This window comes from Camelus dromedarius, chromosome 8, assembly GCF_036321535.1.
Source record: "Camelus dromedarius isolate mCamDro1 chromosome 8, mCamDro1.pat, whole genome shotgun sequence".
Taxonomy (NCBI): Eukaryota; Metazoa; Chordata; class Mammalia; order Artiodactyla; family Camelidae; genus Camelus; species Camelus dromedarius.
In genome coordinates, this window is record NC_087443.1 from 41480481 (window position 1) to 41501421 (window position 20941).

The 20941-nt window shown below is 41.5% G+C and overlaps 1 protein-coding gene across 2 annotated transcripts in view; it reads left to right on the forward strand.

The window, feature by feature from the left end:
* Positions 1–20941, forward strand: part of CCDC6 (coiled-coil domain containing 6) — a 105506-nt gene that overhangs the window by 59452 nt on the left and 25113 nt on the right. For both annotated transcript variants that reach the window (XM_010985772.3, XM_064488154.1), the window contains exon 3: positions 7771–7899. In XM_010985772.3, the coding sequence (XP_010984074.2) occupies positions 7771–7899 (129 nt within the window). The remainder of the gene's footprint in view (positions 1–7770; positions 7900–20941) is intronic.

Genomic DNA, 20941 nt, shown 5'->3' on the forward strand with positions numbered 1-20941 from the left:
GGTACTGTAGGCAGAGGGCACAGTGTGACCGGAGTGTGAGCTTGGGATGTGCGGCGGCTTGTGTTAGAGTGGCCCTGTGTTGTGACTGGCAGGGCTTGCCGTCTGAATCCCCTGGACCAGAGTGGTCTCCAGACACATTTGCTTGGCATGATGGGTTTCATTTAAAATGTGCCTTTTCAGAAGAAGATCTTTTAGAAAAAGACACAAGCTGTTCCTTTAAAGGCAGTTAGCACTGCTCTCTGTGCTCAGACCCATCATTCTTTGTTTGCCAGACGCCTGGGCCCTGAAGGCATTTATGTTTGCAAACCTTAAACTGTTACTTGGGCTGAGTGTGAAGGTAGCATGAGGAAAGCAAGGGAGACTTGCATGGGGACTGGTTTGTTGAAGGGCTTGAATGTCTTGCCAACAAATTTGGACTTCCTCTGCAAGTAGTAAGGGGCCATTAAAAGGTTTTGAGCAGGGTATTGAAATAATAGGGTTTTTCTGCTAGCATGATCTGCACTGGACCTGGGGAGACCCATTAGGAGCCCTTGGCTGCGGCCCAGTGAAGAAGAAAAGACCTGAGCTAGACTGGGGCGGTGAGCACAGAAAGAACAGGGTGTGTTTGACAGCGGTTATGGGGGCTGACTTAATGCCACCTGGTGACTGATGAAATGTGAGGTGTTGGCTGAGGACAATGGTACCAGTAACGGAAGGGGGAAGGAGGTGGGAGTAAGTGTGGGCCCAAGAGGCGTTTAGTGGTGATGCACTGAGTTCGGGGTGGGAGGCTGACTTTCTGCTCAGGCTTCTCCGCAGAGCAGTTAAAAAGTTGGTTAAGAGACTCAGTGTTGTGAGAGAGAGTTCTGAACTTTTTTTCAAAGCCCATGTTAACTACATGGTAACTGTTTCTGACAATCCAGTGATTTAATGTAGTTGCTGAACTATGGTGGCCTATACTTAGGCCAGTGCAGGTGACTCTGGTCCTTGGCAGTCGTCAGCAAACAGGGGTGTTGGTTGCAGAACCGTGGGCAGTACACAGAGGGAGTTACTAGTGTTGACAAGTGAAAACAGAGGTGGGGGCATCTTGGGTTTATTCTCAAGCTGCACTGAGAAAGCGGGGCCCTGGGGCAGGTGGCCAGAAGGTGTGCCTCACTTGGCACTGGCTGGATTGACAACAGGCCCAGACTTGCAAACACACTTCGCTTGGCCTGGGATTTGCCAAACCTGCTGTGTGCCGGGTGGGCGGCCTGGTTCGACAGCCAACTTCTGTGTGCACCTGTGGTGTTTCTCTCAGGTGAACGGCTCTCAGGCCCTCTACCTGCTGGAGAGAGTGTTACCCTGAATAAAACTCATTCAGTGAAGAGTCCTTGAATCTCTTTTGTTGGAAGCCTGGTTCACTGAAGTGGCTCCAGAAAGCTTTTGTAAATCATGAGGAAGACAATAATTATTGGTAATTCAATGATGCTTAAGGCTAGCCTGTTTTAGATCAAATTAATGCTACACTTGTATTTTTTTAATGAACTGGAAATTTGCTTTGGGACTTTGTATGTGAGTGGATACAATAAGAAAATGCTCAAGTTTTAGTACTTCGAATTTTACAGGTTTATAGTTATATCTTTGCTTATGGCTTTTCCACTTATGTTAGTATGTTTTTCATGGTGATTCCTAAGGAGCAGACATTTATTTTTATAACCCTAATTCCACTGACAGTGTTGTATACCATAAATGCCATTCTACTAGGGTTTTTTGTTTGGTGGTTTATGTTAGCGGTATATTGCACAGATAAGGGTAATCTTTGAGACTGAGTTTTTTGGGTTTTGGAGGGGGATTAATTAGGTTTACTTACTTATTTTTTAATGGAAGTACTTGGAATTGAACCCAAGACCTATGCATGCTAAGCACACACTCTACCACTGAGCTATAGCTTCCCCCCAAGATTGACTTTATAAGAGGTGTATTTATAGAAAATTCTGATTTTTAAAACAAATTTTAATCTGCCTAAGCATTTTGCTTTAGATATATTTAAGGCAGACACATAAGTTTATTTCAAACACATTAATAGAATTTGCTTGACTATTTACTTCTTAGTTGAATGATTTTTGTTCTTGTTCAGGATCTCTCAATTTATTAGAAGATAAAAAATCACCCAAAGTTTTAAGACCTTTGATGAGAAATTTTAAATCATGTCTTGAATTTTGTGCCCATATTGAAGATGCTACTCAGAGATGAAACTGGAGTTCATTGCTTCTGATAGCTAGTCCTGGATCAGCCTAAACTGTGCTTCCTTTTAGGGTTTTTGTGTATGGTGTCATGGGTTAATACAGCTTTAAAATAGGCAGGTGAGTAGGGGAGGGTATAACTCAGTGGTAGAGTATGTGCATAGCATGCATGAGGTCCTGGGTTCAATCTCCAGTATCTCCATTAAAAAACTTAATAAATAAGTAAACCTAATTACCTCCCCCTACTCCCTCAAAATCAGTGCATTTAAAATAAGCAGGTGGATTCAGGGTGTTGGTTTAAGCTCCACTGGGGCCAAATGGCTTGAATTTACATGGTATCTGTTTAAAACAGAAACAATTTCTGAATTTTTCTCAAACTGTTAACGAGGCAAACTCTATGGCTGTTAGTTTCTCGAGACGCCTTCCCCTGCTCTGCGCCCTTCTCCTTGCTCCTCTTAACTCTCACCTCATGATTGTTTTGGGGGCGTGGTTATTTCTGTATTTCTCACCATGTTTCTCTTTTTATTGGAGGTTTCTTTGTTCTAAGGAAGAAACGTATTTTCTGTTTCTTGTGTTCTGTTGGGAAACTCCATGCCCTGCCCCTAGATTGCCTGTCACCTGAGAGATGGCAGAACAAAGCAGCAGCAGAGCTGTTTGTTTCAGGTCTGTCCTTTGGGGACGATGAGAACTGTGAATCTTGGGCAGAGTTACATCTCACAATGGCTTGATATTTTCCAAATGAGTTAGCGTAACCCAGGGACCTCACTTGAGTTCTGGTAATGACAGCTTAACCATCAAATTTTCCTTAGGGTACTGCTCTTGAGAGGAAAAAAGTCCCTTAAAATTGAGAGCTTTTGTGGATTTCATTACTAATTTAGTCTATATTCTTAAAGGAAATACCTAATCAGATATTGACAGTGTTGGACCATCTGCTTGTATATGAGTATTTCTCTCTAAGCCAATGAGAACCTTACATTTTCTCAGATTAATATTCTGTGACAAATGCTGCTTGGGGGGCAAGAGAGTTTTCAGCATTAGATTGCATCCTTTATTGTTTTAATTTACCTCAAGGCAGAAACATAACGCTAAAAAAAGGAGGAAGGGGGCTCTTTCAAATAAAAATGGCAACAACTGCAAACATATTGGAGGAGAACACAGCTAATATAAAAAATATGCAAATAGTTTAAAGATTTTAAGACTAAAGTTCATTTTTCTAAAACCAGTAGATATCATTTAAGCTTAGTGTTCATAAACTATTTTAGGGCGAGGATAATATCTTAGCTGTAGATTTTACTGCCTCTAACATAGTACCTGCAGATAGAAGACATCTCGTGTTTACAGAATATAAGTGTTAGATGAAGATGCAAATGTTTGGCTATTTTTTCCTCCTAAGTGTTACCTGTTCCATTGGAGTCTTTTGTGGCATAAATGCTGGGAACTCTTTTCATTCTCTGTCTGTTCCTCTTGGTTCTTTTAATTACTGCTTGGTCTTGCAGAACCTGAGTTTTAAAGAGCTAGCTAAAAATAGACTTGTCACTATAAGCACCTCTTTGCATCTGATTTTTTTTTTCCCTGGGTCCCTGCAAGGTTGACCAGCTTTTTTCAGAGTTGCACATCAAAAACAGTTGGAGGAAAAACAGCATCTGTTTAGTCAACATTTCCAGTGTTGGAAGACAATGTCAGATTTTAAGGTTTTTTTAAAAAAAATTTAAACCAAGTATGGTGCTTTCAGAGCAGTGGAAATTGTCTCAAATGTGGAGACGGTTAGATGTAGCCATTTTGAGGTTGAGCAGGCCCAGCTGAGCTTTCTCTCCTGTCCATCGTCCCCTATGCCAGGTTTGCAGAGAGACGTGACATCCCCTGGGCAAGCACGTGTGCCTTCTTGTTTGCCATGTTTAATCACTTGACCTTCCAGACGGCGAGGGTGCACTAGGCACTCGGGGATGGAGGAGTCTGAAGTCAGCCCCTGAGGTTTGCTCCAGATCTGGTGGGAGAACTCTGGCTTAGAGTTCAGAGCAGGATTTAGGCCCCAAGCTCTGCCGCTCTCCAGCTGAATGACCTTGGTCCAGTACCTTGTTATGTCACATATGAAATGGGGGCTGATCATACCTGCCTCATGCATGTGTCAGGCCTGGGACGCAGTGCCTGGCTGAAGAAGGGATTTTGAAGTTTGAGTTAGGGAGTGGTGTCATCTTGGACCCCTGAATCAAACTATGTGTGCTTCATTGCTTTTAATAGCTTTTACCTTAATCTCCCCTTGGTTCTGAAAACACCGGGTCCTGTGGCTATCATTCCTTTCATCCCCTCCTGTGAATCCACAACCCCTCCCAGTTGAGAATGTTTGGAAATAATGCATGGTTATTACTGAGAGCCCCTGCTGTCGTGTGTCCACTCAGTTTCTCTCATTTCCTTATGGTTTTGAAGGTTGCAGTACGTTTAAACGTTTTTTTCTTTTGCAACGACACCATAACCTTATCTTTTAATTGCATAAATCAGTGGCCTTCCCTCTTGGTTTTTAGGGAAAAGGTAGGAGGTGTGATGTTTGGTCAAATTACAGAAAGTTAATTATTCATACTGATTCTTGCAGAGCCTGCTTGCTAGTACACTGGGAAATAGCATTCAGAATAACTTACTAAGTATGTTTCGTGATGGTAACATCTCTTCCCCCTCTACACGCACTGTATAAATGCAAGTAAGCAGTTTAATGAAAACTGACAGTTGCAAAATTCCAATTTCTTTAACCTAATAATTTTTATGCCCATGGTATAAAAATTTTAAAGTACCAAGGGTTATATATATATATGCTGAAAAGTAAGTTTCCTTCCTTACCTCATCCCTAATTCTTCCCTACAGAGACAACCACTTATATATATACATATTTTTTTAACATTTTTTATTGATTTATAATCATTTTACAATGTGTCAAATTCCAGTGTTCAGCACAATTTTTCAGTCATTCATGGACATATACACACTCATTGTCACATTTTTTTCTCTGTGAGTTATCATAACATTTTGTGTATATTTCCCTGTGCTATACAGTGTAATCTTGTTTATCTATTCTACAATTTTGAAATCCCAGGCTATCCCTTCCCACCCTCCACCCCCCGGTAACCACAAGTCTGTATTCTCTGTCTGTGAGTCTATTTCTGTCCTGTATTTACGCTTTGTTTTTGTTTGTTTGTGTTTTTGTTTTTTAGATTCCACATATGAGCGATCTCATATGGTATTTTTCTTTCTCTTTCTGGCTTACTTCACTTAGAATGACATTCTCCAGGAGCATCCATGTTGCTGCAAATGGCATTATGTTGTCGGTTTTTATGGCTGAGTAGTATTCCATTATATAAATATACCACATCTTCTTTATCCAGTCACCTGTTGATGGACATTTAGGCTGTTTCCATGTTTTGGCTATTGTAAATAGTGCTGCTATGAACATTGGGGTGCAGGTGTCATCCTGAAGTAGATTTCCTTCTGGATACAAGCCCAGGAGTGGGATTCCTGGGTCATAGGGTAAGTCTATTCCTAGTCTTTTGAGGAATCTCCACACTGTTTTCCATAGTGGCTGCACCAAACTGCATTCCCACCAGCAGTGTAGGAGGGTTCCCCTTTCTCCACAGCCTCTCCAGCATTTGTCATTTGTGGATTTTTGAATGACGGCCATTCTGACTGGTGTGAGGTGATACCTCGTTGTAGTTTTGATTTGCATTTCTCTGATAATTAGTGATATTGAGCATTTTTTCATGTGCTTTTTGATCATTTGTATGTCTTCCTTGGAGAATTGCTTGTTTAGGTCTTCTGCCCATTTTTGGATTGGGTTGTTTATTTTTTTCTTATTGAGTCATATGAGCTGCTTATATATTCTGGAGATCAAGCCTTTGTCGGTTTCACTTGCAAAAATTTTCTCCCATTCCGTAGGTTTTCTTCTTGTTTTACTTCTGGTTTCCTTTGCTGTGCAGAAGCTTGTAAGTTTCATTAGGTCCCATTTGTTTATTCTTGCTTTTATTTCTTCTAGGAGAAAATTTTTGAGATGTATGTCAGATAATGTTTTGCCTATGTTTTCCTCTAGGAGGTTTATTGTATCTTGTCTTATGTTTAAGTCTTTAATCCATTTTGAGTTGATTTTTGTATATGGTGTAAGGGAGTGTTCTAGCTTCATTGTTTTACATGCTGCTGTCCAGTTTTCCCAACACCATTTGCTGAAGAGACTGTCTTTATTCCATTGTATATTCTTGCCTCCTTTGTCGAAGATGAGTTGACCGAAAGTTTGTGGGTTCATTTCTGGGCTCTCTATTCTGTTCCATTGGTCTATATGTCTGTTTTGGTACCAATACCATGCTGTCTTGATGACTGTAGCTCTATAGTATTGTCTGAAGTCTGGGAGAGTTATTCCTCCAGCCTCTTTCTTTCTCTTCAGTAATGCTTTGGCAATTCTAGGTCTTTGATGGTTCCATATAAATTTTATTATGATTTGTTCTAGTTCTGTGAAATATGTCCTGGGTAATTGGATAGGGATTGCATTAAATCTGTAGATTGCCTTGGGCAGTGTGACCATTTTAACAATATTGATTCTTCCAATCCAAGAGCATGGAATATCTTTCCATTTTTTAAAGTCTTCTTTAATTTCCTTCATCAGTGGTTTATAGTTTTCTGTGTATAATTCTTTCACCTCCTTGGTTAGATTTATTCCCAGATATTTTATTACTTTGGGTGCTATTTTAAAGGGGATTGTTTCTTTACTTTCTTCTGTTGATTTATCGTTAGTGTAAAGAAATGCAACTGATTTTTGAACGTTAATTTTGTAACCTGCTACCTTGCTGAATTCTTCAATCAGCTCTAGTAGCTTTTGTGTGGACCTTTTAGGGTTTTCTATATATAGTAACATGTCATCAGCATATAATGACACTTTTACCTCTTCTTTTCCAGTTTGGATCCCTTTTATTTCTTTCTCTTGCCTGACTGCTGTGGCTAGGACTTCCAGGACTATGTTGAATAGGAGTGGTGATAGTGGGCATCCTTGTCTTGTCCCAGATTTTAGTGGGAAGCTTTTGAGTTTTTCACCGTTGAGTACTATGCTGGCTGTAGGTTTGTCATATATAGCTTTTATTATGTTGAGATATGTTCCCTCTATACCCACTTTGGCGAGAGTTTTTATCATAAATGGGTGTTGAATTTTATCAAATGCTTTTTCTGCATCGATTGAGATGATCATGTGGTTTTTGTCCTTTCTCTTGTTGATGTGATGTATTACATTGATTGATCCACTTATATATTTTTAAAAATTGAGATTGGTGATTGATCATGGTTTGATGCTCAGATATATTTGCCCTATCATTTCTCGGCCTTTGGGCTAAGATCAAGTGCCTATGTCTTTACACTACAGTTTTTGGTTATATGTTAGAGGAGTCAGTTAGGAGCAGGTTCCTGGGTGTACGTTTGGATACATGAACAGAAGTGAGTCATGTCACTTGGCTGATGCTCTCTCACTCAGTTTAACCAGCTTTTGGAGCCAGTGTGTCCATGGCTTTTGAATGTCGTGGTTTCCACATCTGTGTTCTTTTCATTTTTCCAGCTGCAGCATGAGAAAGCTGAACTAGAACAGCATCTCGAACAGGAGCAGGAATTCCAGGTCAACAAACTGATGAAGAAAATTAAAAAACTGGAGAATGATACCATTTCTAAGCAGCTTACATTAGAACAGGTAAGAATATGTAGGCGTTTTTTGTTTGTTCGGTCTCATTTCATCAACTGTTCTTTCAAGCTTTAAGATGTCCTGAGGAATACCAGTGAAAAACATTTTCCAACTTTCTCTTCCCCCGTGGAGACTTCGTTTCTAAAGTACACACTGGCAGATCTGCATAGCACCTGCTCACTCTCTCACACTTTCTCTTTCTTTAACCACAGTTAATCAAGTTTCAGGAGATATGTTGTGATGTGCTGATTTACAGGCAGGAAATGTTAGGTTCCTGCTGCAAAGGGGAAGAATGTTTTTTTAACCACAGGATCATTTCTGTGGTAGTTCCTGAGACAGTGTGGCTGTGGAACTAAAACTTTTCTTTCAAGGGTTCTTCAGAACAAGGAGTTAACACTTTCCTTCTTTGAATTATTAGCAATCTTATATGAACCCTGTCTTTTCTCATCTAGATTTCCCAGATAAAGCGTCACAGACTCAGTTGTTTATCCTGATTCAGCCACTGACTAATTGTATGATTTTGCATTAGCTGTGTCAACTTCTCTGGGCTCAAGTTTTCCATTTGTAAACAGAGAAGCACAAACTAAACTCAGGAGTGGCAAGCTTAAAAAGATACACAAGGTGGAGGATAAGAGCACACAGTCCGCTTGGACATTGCCCTTGGTAGACGTTGGGATTTGAGCCCGGGCCCCGCCTTAAGAGTCCCAGCTAGTCGTTGTACTCCAACACACAGCATGAGGACAGCCGTCATCAGTCCATCCAGGCTGCTGTGCCAGACAGAAGTGCCTGTTGGCTCTGGCCTAGATGCTCCCTGATACTTTACCCCACGCTCATTTATTTTCCCTTGGCCATAGCCTACTGCTACCTGGTTTCCATGTAAAATTCAGAATACTGATTAACATCTTCCAGCTCTTTGGAATTTGGATCCCAGTTGCCATTTTCATGACTTGGCCAATTCTTTCATCTAAAGTTGTCTGATTTATCCCGATTTTAGGGTCTTTCTGTGCATCTTAGTTCCTGCCGACTGCTCTTATTTCATCACTGTATCTGAGAATGGAACTATGATGGGAAGGTCAGGTTTGAGAGGAAGTCAGGGTTTGTTTTAAACTAATCTAACTGACTTTTGTGTGTGTGTTATTCTTGTATCTACCAATATCAAAGGGTGGGATGTCACTGTTTTTTCCAAGACTGAATAATGGCCCTAAAATTTTTTTCATTCCTTCCAGGTAAGAGAACAAAAAAATTCAGTTGCCAAGGGTTGACTGTTTATTATTCATATCCACAGTAATCTATTCTTACCATTCACCTTTGGAATTCAGATGCAATTTCTAAATTTAGAAGACTCCTCCACTCCCTACGGTTTAAAAACATTTTTTCCTGAAGTTCACCTGTTTAATTTCCAGGATAGGCCGTGGCCAGTTCTGTTCAGGTTAAAACTTTGAAGATTCTTGTGTAAGTACCTGACACCAAGTAATTGCTGTTGATATGAGTTAACACTTAAGAGTTAACCAGGTGACCAAGTGAAATTCTCACAATGGTTGGTGTTGTGAGAATGTCGCTTGATCAAGACCTCTGCGGTGATGACTGTCAGTGATTTAAACAGCTTCTCCCCTGTATTTGTTCCCAGGCTCTAAGGAGACTTTGGGGCTGGGACTGGGACTCCTATCGTTTAGCTGCGGCCACAAGGTGGAGGTAGTGGCCTAGAATCAGAAAAGGACAGTCTGGTCCTACAGTCCGTGAGAGGATGCACTGCTGTAGGATCTTAAGACTCTTTGGAAAGTTTAGTAACTGAGCCCCCCTTTAAAATGAGGTCCAAGGCGTACGTTCTCCCCCAGGTTAATGATTTAGTATACTGGAAGGCTTATTTGAGACCTCAGCACTAAAGGAACGGATTTCTACAGTGGAATATGTGCATTGCAAAGCCCTAGCCTAGAAATAAACCTCAGATCTGGGATGTCAAGTCCCTATTTAAGATGGAAAAATTGAACATCATCATAAGACTTTCCCCACTTTGTTTTGGGTGTGTCCAGGATGATTAAATGTTGAGGATTTTACTCTATATTTTGTTTCACTAGAAATAATTTTAGTCTGTGTTTAGGGGAACGTTTGGGTTTTTCTTCTAGTAGAAATAAATCTCTGTGTTTCCATGGATGTGATCTGACCCTCTCTTATGGCCATCCTTTGGAATTATTATCTATATCATAATATATACTGTATGTCATAGTTGATATAATATATCCTACACTACAGGTTGTTATCAGAAGAGCCAAGGCATATACTACACTATGCATTATAACTGTATGTATATATGGAGTGCAGGCCTCGTCTCTTCTATCTAACAACAGGTCTATTTTTAAACCTAGAAGCTATTTGAAAGGCATGTTTCCTGTGTGTCTCATGCTCCACCACTGCTTTGTTGGAAGAGCTTTAAGTGTAGATTTGGGCAGGTGGCTGGAGAGCTGTCGTTTGCACTTTGGAAAGCAGCACAGTGTAGAGACAGAGCCTGGGCACTAGACTTGATTGGAGCCAGATGTGAACCTGTTTCCTTTGCTTAATGTCTTAGTTCACTTCAAAAAAAATTTTTTGGTAGTAGCTTTATGGAGTAATAATTCACACACCATACAAATCACCCATTTAAGGTATACAAATTCAGTGGATTTTAGCATATTTAGGGTTGTATAACCGTAGTCAATTTTAGAAGATCTTCATCACCTCAAAAAAGAAACCCTGTATTCTTCAGCGGTCACTCAATCTCCTGTTTCCCTTAAGCAACCACTACTCTTCTTTCTGTCTCTGAGTGTTTGCTTACTCTGGACACTTCATATAAATAGAATCGTGCAGTGTGTGGCCTTTTGTGACTGGCTTCCTTCACTTAGCACCGTATTTTTGCCTATGGTGTAGCATGCATCAGTATTACATTCCTTTTCCTGGGCCAAGTAATATTCCATTGTAGGGATATAACACATTTTGTTTTTCCATTCAGCATTTATTAGACATTTGGGTTGTTTCTACCTTTTGGTTGTTATGAGTAATGCTGCTGTGAGCATTTGTGTACAGTTTTTTGTGTAGACATGTGTTTTAATTTTTTCTCGGATATATACCTAGGAGTGGAATTGCAGGAGCACACGTGAACCCTATGTTTACCTTTGGGAGGAACTGCCAGACAGTTTTCCCAAGTGGCTGCATGATGTTGTTGGAGCCGTTCTGGTGGCTGTGAGGCATTGCCTCTTGTGGTTTTATGTTCCCAGTGGCTAATGATGTTGAGTATCTTTCCAGGTGCTTATTGGCCATTTGTATGTCTTCTTTGGGAAAATGTCTATTCAAGGTCTTTTTATTGTTGAATTGTTAAGAGTTCCTTATATATTCTAGATACAGGTCCCTTATCAGATACATCATGTGCAAGTCTTCTCTCCCATTTCGTGGATGTTCTTTTCACTTTCTAGATAATGTCCTTTGGAGCATAGAGGTTTTTAATTCTGGTGAAGAGCAGTTATTTTTTTTCTTTTGTTGCTTGTGCTTTTGTGTCCTATCTTAGAATCTGAGGTCACAAAGATTTGCCTTTGTTTTCTTTTGGCTCCTAGGTCTTTAGGTCTTTGATTCATTTCGAGTTAATTTTTATATAAGGTGTGAGATAGGGTTCAAATTTATTCTTTTGCATGTGGCTGTCCAGTTGTCTCAACTAGTTCATTTCTGAGCCTCAGTTTCTTTATCTGTAAAATGGCAAGAATAGCAAACCCGTGTCAGGGTATGATGAATGAGAGAGAGTGAAAGGTGGTTTGCATGATGCCTGCTACAAGCACTCAGCATGAGGTAGCTGTTGCTATTAATTTTAAAATTATCCACGTGTTGAACCTAATGGGTTGAACCTGCAGAAAGGATATTGGAAGGCCTTCTGCCAGAGATTTGTGTTGGCTAAAACATGTTTGTTTTCCAGGTGTGGCTTGGGTTGTGATGGTTTTTAAGAAGGCACCTGCCTGTTCTCTGTAAAGCAGAAGTTAGCTGGGTTTGAGACTAAGTCTTGGGCTCCTTTCACAGTGGGCCCCAATTAACTCACATGCCAGGGGCCCTCATTATAAGATTGTCTCACCACAAGTCAGGCCTTTGGCATGAACACTTGACTCAGTCAGATAGCGTTTGTTCTTCTCTTAGACCCAGAATCTGGGATCCTTTCATTCTTTTTAAAAGAGAACGTTAACAGCTTGATCTTCAGGGTCTTTGGGATATAATTGGTTCCTTTGGTGTTCTGCGGTATGTGAATTCATAGAATTTTAATTCATAGAGCTGGAGGGCCGCCTTATGGGGAAGACTACCTTTGTCATTACCTTTATCCCCAGACTCCCATGGGGACATGAGGCAGTGGGGACATCATGAAGAAATCCGAAGGCAGGGGCTCCAGATCTGCTCCAGGATTTGGAATCACAGCCACCTGCACCTGCTTCCTCTCCCTGCAGAACTCGGGAAGGAGGAGGCTCGGGAGAGTGACAGACCAGTTTGCCCTGTCGGTGGCCCAGCCTGCTCATCCTGCTCCCACTTTTTCACAACTTAGCATTCTAGATGCATAAGCAGATGTAAAAAAGCATGTTCAGGAAAATGTAAAACTGTGCGGTCTTTGCAGCACTAGTGGTTAATATTAGTCTCATAAACTGGGCTCGTCAACATGACTTCAGCACTATTAGGGATTCTTTTTAACAAACACTGGTGGGCACTGCCTATACACCCTTGTTTGAAGGTTTTTTTTCAAATGTGTGGTCCACAGACATCTGTTTCTAAAGGTTGGGTTTATGGTTGGAATGGTTAATCTCTTTTGTTAATCTCTTATTTGGTATGCACATTTTTTAGGTGACGGTAAGAACATTTAGAATCAAGTATTTTCTTAGTGCCAAGAACTCTTGATCTGAATGAATGTTTTCTGCCAACGAGGAAGAATTTTCCTTCTCTGGAGGATAACTAGCATTAAAAGTTTAATTTATTTATTAAGTGAAGTTCAGCTTAGCAGATATGATGAACAGGACTGTCATGTACTAGACATCTTGCTCTTTTCTCCTGTAGTTGGCCCAGTAAAGTTTTCTCAGTTATTCCTGGAATTTGGGGTGTATTTTCTTATCTGAGAAGTCTTTTCCTCCTAAAGCACAGACATCCATTTCTAATCCATTTAGGATTGGAATGGTAATTTTATTCATTGGCCTCCATTTATAATTACAAGCTCATAGCCTGTCTAGTTCAGGAAAACTTCCTTAGGCTGAAATCCCCCTTCTGTCTGAAGAAGCTGTGTGACTTCAGGCAAGCAGTTTGACGTCTTTTGTGAAACAGACATGATATCTAACTTGCAGGTTTGCTGGGAGGATTAATCTTCCATTCTGCCCCTCCTCACACTCCATCCGTATTGAAGTTCTTTTCGTTTCTCTTGTCAGGGAAGAAGAAATTTTCCTCGACCTTTCTACGTTCTTCTGGCTGGTCTAAGAATCAAACTGACATGAGAAAGATTAACAGGAAAAGATCAGACAACAACAACAAAAACTTAATAATATATATACGTGGGAGAAACCCAGGAAAAAATTCACCAAAACGGTCGAAACCCTCACTTTAAATACTGTCGTCAGCGCTAGAGACCAGAGATAGTGTTGGGAGTAGGGGTTGTGACTTTCAAGGAAGGGGAGGAAGGCAGGTGACACGGAGAAGGGAACGCAGATGTTTGATAAACACACATTTGCTGGGCCTGCAGAGACCGTGGGACCCAGTGTGGCATTTTAACACTTTGCCAGGTCCCTCCCTGTCTACACACCTACTTCACACCGTCACTACCTATGGTGATAGTTCTTTCCTGGAGCACGTCCTCTGTCTACATTCCTTCAGACATTTAGGGGAAAGGTCAAAGTTTCTTCCTTTGGGACCTTAAAAATAATCAGCCTCAATTAATCCTCACGCCAAAGAGATGCATTTTGGGGAGGCAAACTTTGTGCCCCTACACTCTGATGCAGAGTTGTTCCCATGTGGGCTGCGCAGCAGGAAGTAAGTTTGCATGGTAACCCAGCACACGGACGTTTCTGTAACCGTGTGAATGACTGGGACAGGTTTCGTCAAACAGCGTTTGTGTGCTTTGCACTGATTTTCTCTTCAATCTTATTTCATTTTTAGCAAATGTAGGTCACAGCTGACGAGTAATTTCACAACCCAGTAATGGGTCATGATCTGCAGTTTGAATGAAAATCATGCTCTGATGTGCCCGGGGCTCTCCTGTCCTCAGATCTTCATGGATATGTTTCCTCTGCCTGAACCACTTTTTCCCTCCCCTGGCCCATCCCTGTTTAATAGTTACTGACCTCCCTCCTCTAGCCAGTGAGGGTTCTGTGCTATACAGTGTTTCTGTAGTGTTCAGTCCTTCTCCTGTAACACTTGCTACACAGACAGCAATTAGCAGTTAAACAGATCGTTTCCTCCCCGTAAGTTCCCTGTAAGGTAAAAGAGGGAAGGCACAATGTTGACCTTACCTCTGTATCCCTGGTGACTCACGTAGAGTAAGCTCTCCAAAAATTGTATCTGCTGCCTTTAATCGTCAAAGTTTCCATCTAGTTTCTGTGGTCCTTTGCCCTACCCATTTTCAAGGAAAATGAGCATGCATATTTGAGCCTCAAATGTCTCACCGCCTTCCATGACCTGGTTATGCATCTGTTTGAATCACAGGTCTTTGTGACTTCCGTTTTTGCCCATGATGCAGTTGATGCTCTGGTGTGGCACACGTCCTCCGTTAATTAAACATACCTTTATTACATGCTGCTGTCTGCCATGGACTCTAAGAAAGATGATGTTAGGTCCCTGGCCTCATGCAGCCTGGTCCCAGAGGCCAGTGGGCCTGTGGACAGTGATGTGGGATGCTCTGTGCAGTGCTCTGGTGGAGGGGACTAGTGTTACTACTGCAGCAGGACCCTCCCCTCCCCCCACCCAAACAAGCTCCTTGGCACTTGGTTTGTTTGTTAACTGACACACATGGACTGGATAAATCTAAGTCCAGCCTTCTTGCAGAGAAACAGGGACGTGAGGGGGACAGGAATGGGAGAGAAGACAGGCAGTAAAAAGTGGATGCAGGTACTGCAGGGAGAAGAGATGCTGAGAGAAGAAAAGAGAGCTCATGAAGAATCATGAAGTTGTGTCCGTCTTCTTTTTACCGGGCAGGGAGAAAGAAGGGGTCTGGCAGTACATCTGCTGTGTGTTGTCCCTGAGGGCATAAGCTCGTCTGTATAGTGAGTGTCTTGGAGAGGGCAGCCACGTCGCTGCACCAGGGCTCCTGCAGCCTCAGTGCTGACGTGCCCAGGGGTTACCTTCAGCCACTAGACGACATCAGGTGACTGCAGAGGTTTGACAAGACCCCAGCCTCCAGGGACCTTGTGGAGGTGACATCCACTTCTCCCGGTGTCCCTTAGCGACTGTAACTGTGGCAAATCACAGAGGTTGGGATTTCAAATGAATTTCAATCCTCAGCACAAGATTTATTTTTTTGTCCAATTTAAAAAAGTGAAACGGAGCATTTAATACATTTTAAGTTTTGCGAAGAAGAAAGGGAGATTTTAGGTTTCCAGCTCTTTGAACAGTGGTCCTGAGTTAAGGATCCAAGATGGCCTTTCCACCTTACTTGTCTAAAAAGTAATACAGACCATCTGACGTCACCATCCGTCCACATGCAGTTCTGATGCTACTTATTTTAGTAGCTACGACAACTAACTCTAGTAATGTAGACCTTCCTTGTGTTTTTGTGACTCAGCAGTGAATCGAGTGTCCAGTGGCTCATGTTCAGGTTTGCATCCTTGACTGATTTTTTTTTTTTAATTGGAATAAGGTCTACCTTTAAATCGCAGGTAGTGTGCCCATTCTGGGTATTGTGAAAATTTCGTTCGAGCTCCAGCTGCCCTTGCAGTCTGGCTGTGGGAGGAGGCTGTTGCAGTAGCTCCGGGAGCCCCTGCTCATCTCAGAGAATGACTGTGTTCCCTGAGGGATCCTTTGGTGTAGGAGATTGAATTTAGTGGCCACTGTACACCCGTTGAAGCTTGATTTCAAATGCTAATCGCAAATTTATGGAAGTCTTGAAAACTTGTAAACATTTGCATTATACAAGTACTCCATGGCTCTTTCAAGAAAATTTAGAAAACATAAACATAGAAGTACAAAATAAAAGAACATTACCAAGACTGCAATTCCCCCACTTCCCACAAACAACTTCTGTTCATGTTTTTTCCTTCATCCTCTCCCTCTTTCTCCACTTTGTGTTCCTTTGTACTCCTGAATAATAGTGCATTATAACTTGCTGCCCTGTGCTTAATTTTTTTTAAATAAAGCATTATAACCTATGGCTGCACATTTAGACAAGCTATATTGGGGCACAGCTAGATACCATCATGGTAAATCCTGAAGTCAGCTTGGTGTGGATTTGATGTAGCAAATCCTGGAGGAGATGTGGGTCACTTGAAGCTTGACTACAAACATCCTACCTACTGCTTACTGGGGAGTGGAGGGGAAAGCCTCAGAGCATAGCTGAAAATAAGTGGGATTTTGTGCCTTGGTAGTAGGCACACCACGGGCAATAGGTGGTACTCAGGGAGGCTCCAGCAGGCTCTTTTCAGTTGATTTGTAACCCAGGAACTGTCAGGATCTCATGAAGCCAGTTGAGATCTCACATCCAGACCTGCGAGAGCAGACGCTGCGCTCAGTCAGGGGCACAGACAGGTCTTTCTGCAGAATGTGAAACACAAATCCCCCAGAATTCCTTCCTTGGGCTCCATTTCAGTTAAGTACAAAACTATGTTCCGTCTTACCAGACTTTATTTTGAAGCATTGGATAATACTCGGCATGTGGATCAGTTTGTACAGATGTCACATGATGGCAGGGTCAGAATTAAAAGTGGGTTTCCTGTGTAAAGAAAGAGGCACCTCATCGTGACCCAGCAGTGTGTGTTTCTGGTCATGCACTGCGGGGAAAGACTGCCCATTAAGTTACAGGGCATTGATCTGCTACATACAATAAGGGCAATAAAATCCAGAGATACTGTACTGAGACTTACTAGTTGCTTATAATTTTGAAATGCACGAAGTCCATGTCTTTATGACCAGAACAAGGATTCAGTTGATGACTGAGGAAAGGTGTTTTCCTTAGCTGAACATACAGGGTAAATGAGTGAATGGCAGACAAACCCTACATCTCTCTGTAAGGAAGTAGGATGGATGTGGTAATGACTAGAAAGAAATGATTTCTTTTATCGAGGAAACTTCCTTTTAAGAGAAAGCATATCAAGAGAAGTTTCCCTAACATTGTTTTCTTAAGGAGGTATATATTGTAGATAATGAGCTGATGGTAGCTACTGATGGGATGGTGTATTTGCAACATACACTGTGATCTGAGTTCTTTCCCCAGGATTTCTCTGCTGCACTCTTGATGTATCAAAAGAATGCACGCCCAAGACTTTGGAACCTGCTTTTCCACTAATGGTAATTATTTGGTAAAAGAGTCCCCTAGAATTAGGAACCCATTATGCAAGTTTGCATAATGTTGTGCTGATGTCAAAGTGACGAAAACTTAAGCCCAGAAACTGGATAAATCTGACTAATTATATGTGTATCTATTTTATAAAACGCTTTCATTTCTCAACGTCATTGAGCTGGTAAACTATGAAACAGTGTCATTTTTCACATATTAATGGGGTTTTAATATTATCCTGAAGTTCTTCCTCAGTTTTTGAGAAGAAAAAAGTTGTAAGCTGTGGTAGAGGTTAACTCTGGGCTGTCTGGAAAATTCCCAGTCTTCCAGATAGCAAAGCCTTGACTATCATTTATCCTTTGAGAATTTATTGGTTCATTCCATACTTTATATGTATAAATTAATATTCTAAATTAATGGATGTACTATTAGGAAACTTAATTTTTAAAATTCAGTATCTTTATAGTTTTTCTTATAAAAATAATAAATAAAAATTGGGTGGGACAAAAAAATGTAGGAAGACAAATTAATAACAATATTACTTTCACCCAAGATCCAACCTTACTTATCTTGCTATGTAGTTCTTTATATTTAGCATCTCTTTTTTTTTCCTCTAGCAGTAGAGATATCTAGTGCACATAGATAAATTTCTTTTCAACTGTAATTTTTGACCCCCTAGACTTGGAAGTGGTCTTCCTTTCTCTCCATTTCTCTTGCTCTTCACTGATGAACTTTTATTGGTTCTTTCTGGGCTCAGCTTTGCAGGAGCCAGTGGCGATGACCTAGAACTTTTCAAAAATTGTGAAACCAGCTGCAGCTTGATTAACCAAGTAGGTACCTCAGGGGCTGTGTGGTCTGTGAACACCTGCCTTAACTCATCTCTAACACAAATCTGCTGCTTGATTTCTTTAAAAAAATTTTTTTTGTTTTTCTTTCTTCAAGAAGACAAGAGGGTAGATGTCTTCCAGCCTAGGAGGAGAATTGCCAGGGCCGGGCAAAATTCCACTGATTGCCCAAACAGACACCAGCAGAGGCCGTGTGTACGTTTACTTTACTTGTCTCTGTTGCTTTAATTTGTGAGGGCGTTGCCAGGGAGCGGGGACCATTGTGCACGGTTCTCAGCTCTTCCTGTGTCATCTGCACACAGTATGTTTTAACATTCCCTTTGTGAGGGACTATACTAGCCACTCCATCGGTACGTGGAAGTAAAACCTTGATTGACTCAGATGTATTGGCAAAGTAGGGTGATGAAATGAGGGATGATCCTTTACTGGCTCTGCTCTTAACAGTCGAAACAAAACTGTCTTAGCCCATTTGGGCTATTTTAACAAATAACCCAGACTGGCTTATAAACAGCAAGAATTTTTTTCTACAGTTCTGGAGGCTGGAGGTCCGGGATCAGGGTGCCAGCTTGATGGTGTTCTGGTGAGGGCCCTCTTCTGGATTGCAGACTGCTAACTTCTTACGTCCTGAACTGGTAGAGAGCAGAGAGCAGCAAGTTGCAAGGTGGCTCATGATTCTTAGGAAGGACACTAATCCATCCAGGGGAGGAGAGGGGGAGGTCCAACAACCCCCACGACATCAACTAAACCTAATTACGTCCCAAAGGCCCCATCTGCAAATACCATCACACTGGGGGGTTAGGCATGTGAATTTTAGACACAGACATTCAGTCCAATGCAAAAACTGTGTTCATTTTCTGACTATGATTTAGTCATTTTCTGAGTATTGTACTTTTTATTTTCCCAGGTGATTCTGATGTACCTCCAGGGTCCCCACTTTGAACATCTATGGTATTTTGTAATGAACTAGTAGGAAATTGGGCTGAACTGTTAATGGCCCTTGGATGCTACCTAACTTGGAAGGATTTTGGGATTTGTGTTATCCCCAGCACCCCCTTGTTTTAGAATTTGCCCTTCTCTCTTTAAAACAAACAATCAAACATTTAGCCAACTAACAAGAGTTTGGTCAATGTAGGTCTTAGAGCACTCATTCTGCCATTTCTTGTTTTAAACATCAGGTCTACTTCTTGTGTCATAATTATTCTAAGGGCTTTTTACCATATGTTGTAACAAGCTTTGTATGTGTGTTGTATATATGGTAACCCTTATTTCATGGGCTTTTCTCTGTTTATTATCTTGGATTAGTTGTCATGGGCTGCCTTCCAAAATTTGTTTTTTAAATCAGATGTTTGGGTTTCAAAATATATTCTCCCAAAGAAATGGTGATAATATGGTAGGTAGACTCAAATTCCTCAAAGTAGATTGAGAAGATCCACTAAAACCTTTGGAATGAATTCTATAGTTGAGCACAGTGGTTATGCTGAAGTTCTCATCAGGCTTTTTTGCCAAGTATTCCTTTCCCCTACCTCCACCTGCACCCCAGCGCCATGGTTCTCTGTAAGTAGGAAATTGCTACAGTGAGAAAGAAATGTGGTGGTGGTGGGAGCTGTCCCTTGGCTGCCCCCACTTTGTCTGCTGTTTTGGTGATGAGTGTCTGCCCACTGAGAAGACACAGCTAGGATGGGCTGTGAATTCAAATGAGTCAGCCCTGTTCTCAGACACTAAGTTTATCCATTGAAGAAGTTCTGTATTTATTCTGGGAACATAATAAGAACTCTTGGTGTGACGTTAATTAACTTATAATGGGAAAGGGAGCTACTGAAGAGAAGTAAAAGAGTTTGGCTGGCAGCCCATTGACCTGACTTAATTACAAAGCAGCTTTCAAATGAATAGTCTACAAGTCAGCTCTATCCATTAGTGCTGTGTGCTCACAGGAGCCGCAGTCAGAAGGGGCTTGGGTTAGCTGGAGAGTTTGATGCTTGATGATAGAAGAGTGGGTGCCTGTTGCATGGACACCGAATTTAAAAAGCCATCAGATATGATTAGGAAGGAGACAGGGGAGAGCATTACCGATAGAGACCAGCACAGGGAAAGCAGTGCGTCACTGGGCTGCTGATTCCATTCCAGCAAGGATTTCTGACTTTGTACCCTGTAAACTTGAAATAAACTGTTACCCTTGAGGATTATGTATAGCACTGGAAATCTACTCCTGTCTGAATTGGTAGAGCTGGTGTGTACGCCGTGGCTGTGAATACATAGTTGTGGAATTAGATGAGCAGGAGATGGAGGGGCAGCTCTGATAAAGAACTTCAGGGGGAATTAATCATAATCATAACTAGTCGTAATCATTATGAGTACAATTTCCTCTAACTTCTCTGGCCTTTAATGTCACTAAGTGCTCCTCAGCAATGCTGAAGAGTTAAGGTTTTTTTTAACTGAAAAAAAAAGACTGAAAACCCTGTTCTTTCTAAGGCTAAAGAAACCATGGACCCCAGGGCACTGCCAGCCTGTGTGATGAAACACCCAAATCTAAGCTGCTGAACTGGGGCCTCCTGGGTGGCCTGCTTCATGGGAGCAAATGAGCACAACAAATTAGTGCAGCAGACCTAAGTCTCACCCCCAGGAAGTACTGGTTCGCTGAAGTGGGCAGTAAATTGATAGCTTGTAGCTCTACCAACAGATGCCCCAAAGAAGCTGCGGTCCATGTTTGTTTTCAACTCCTGTTTTTCCTGCTCTCTCCTCTGTT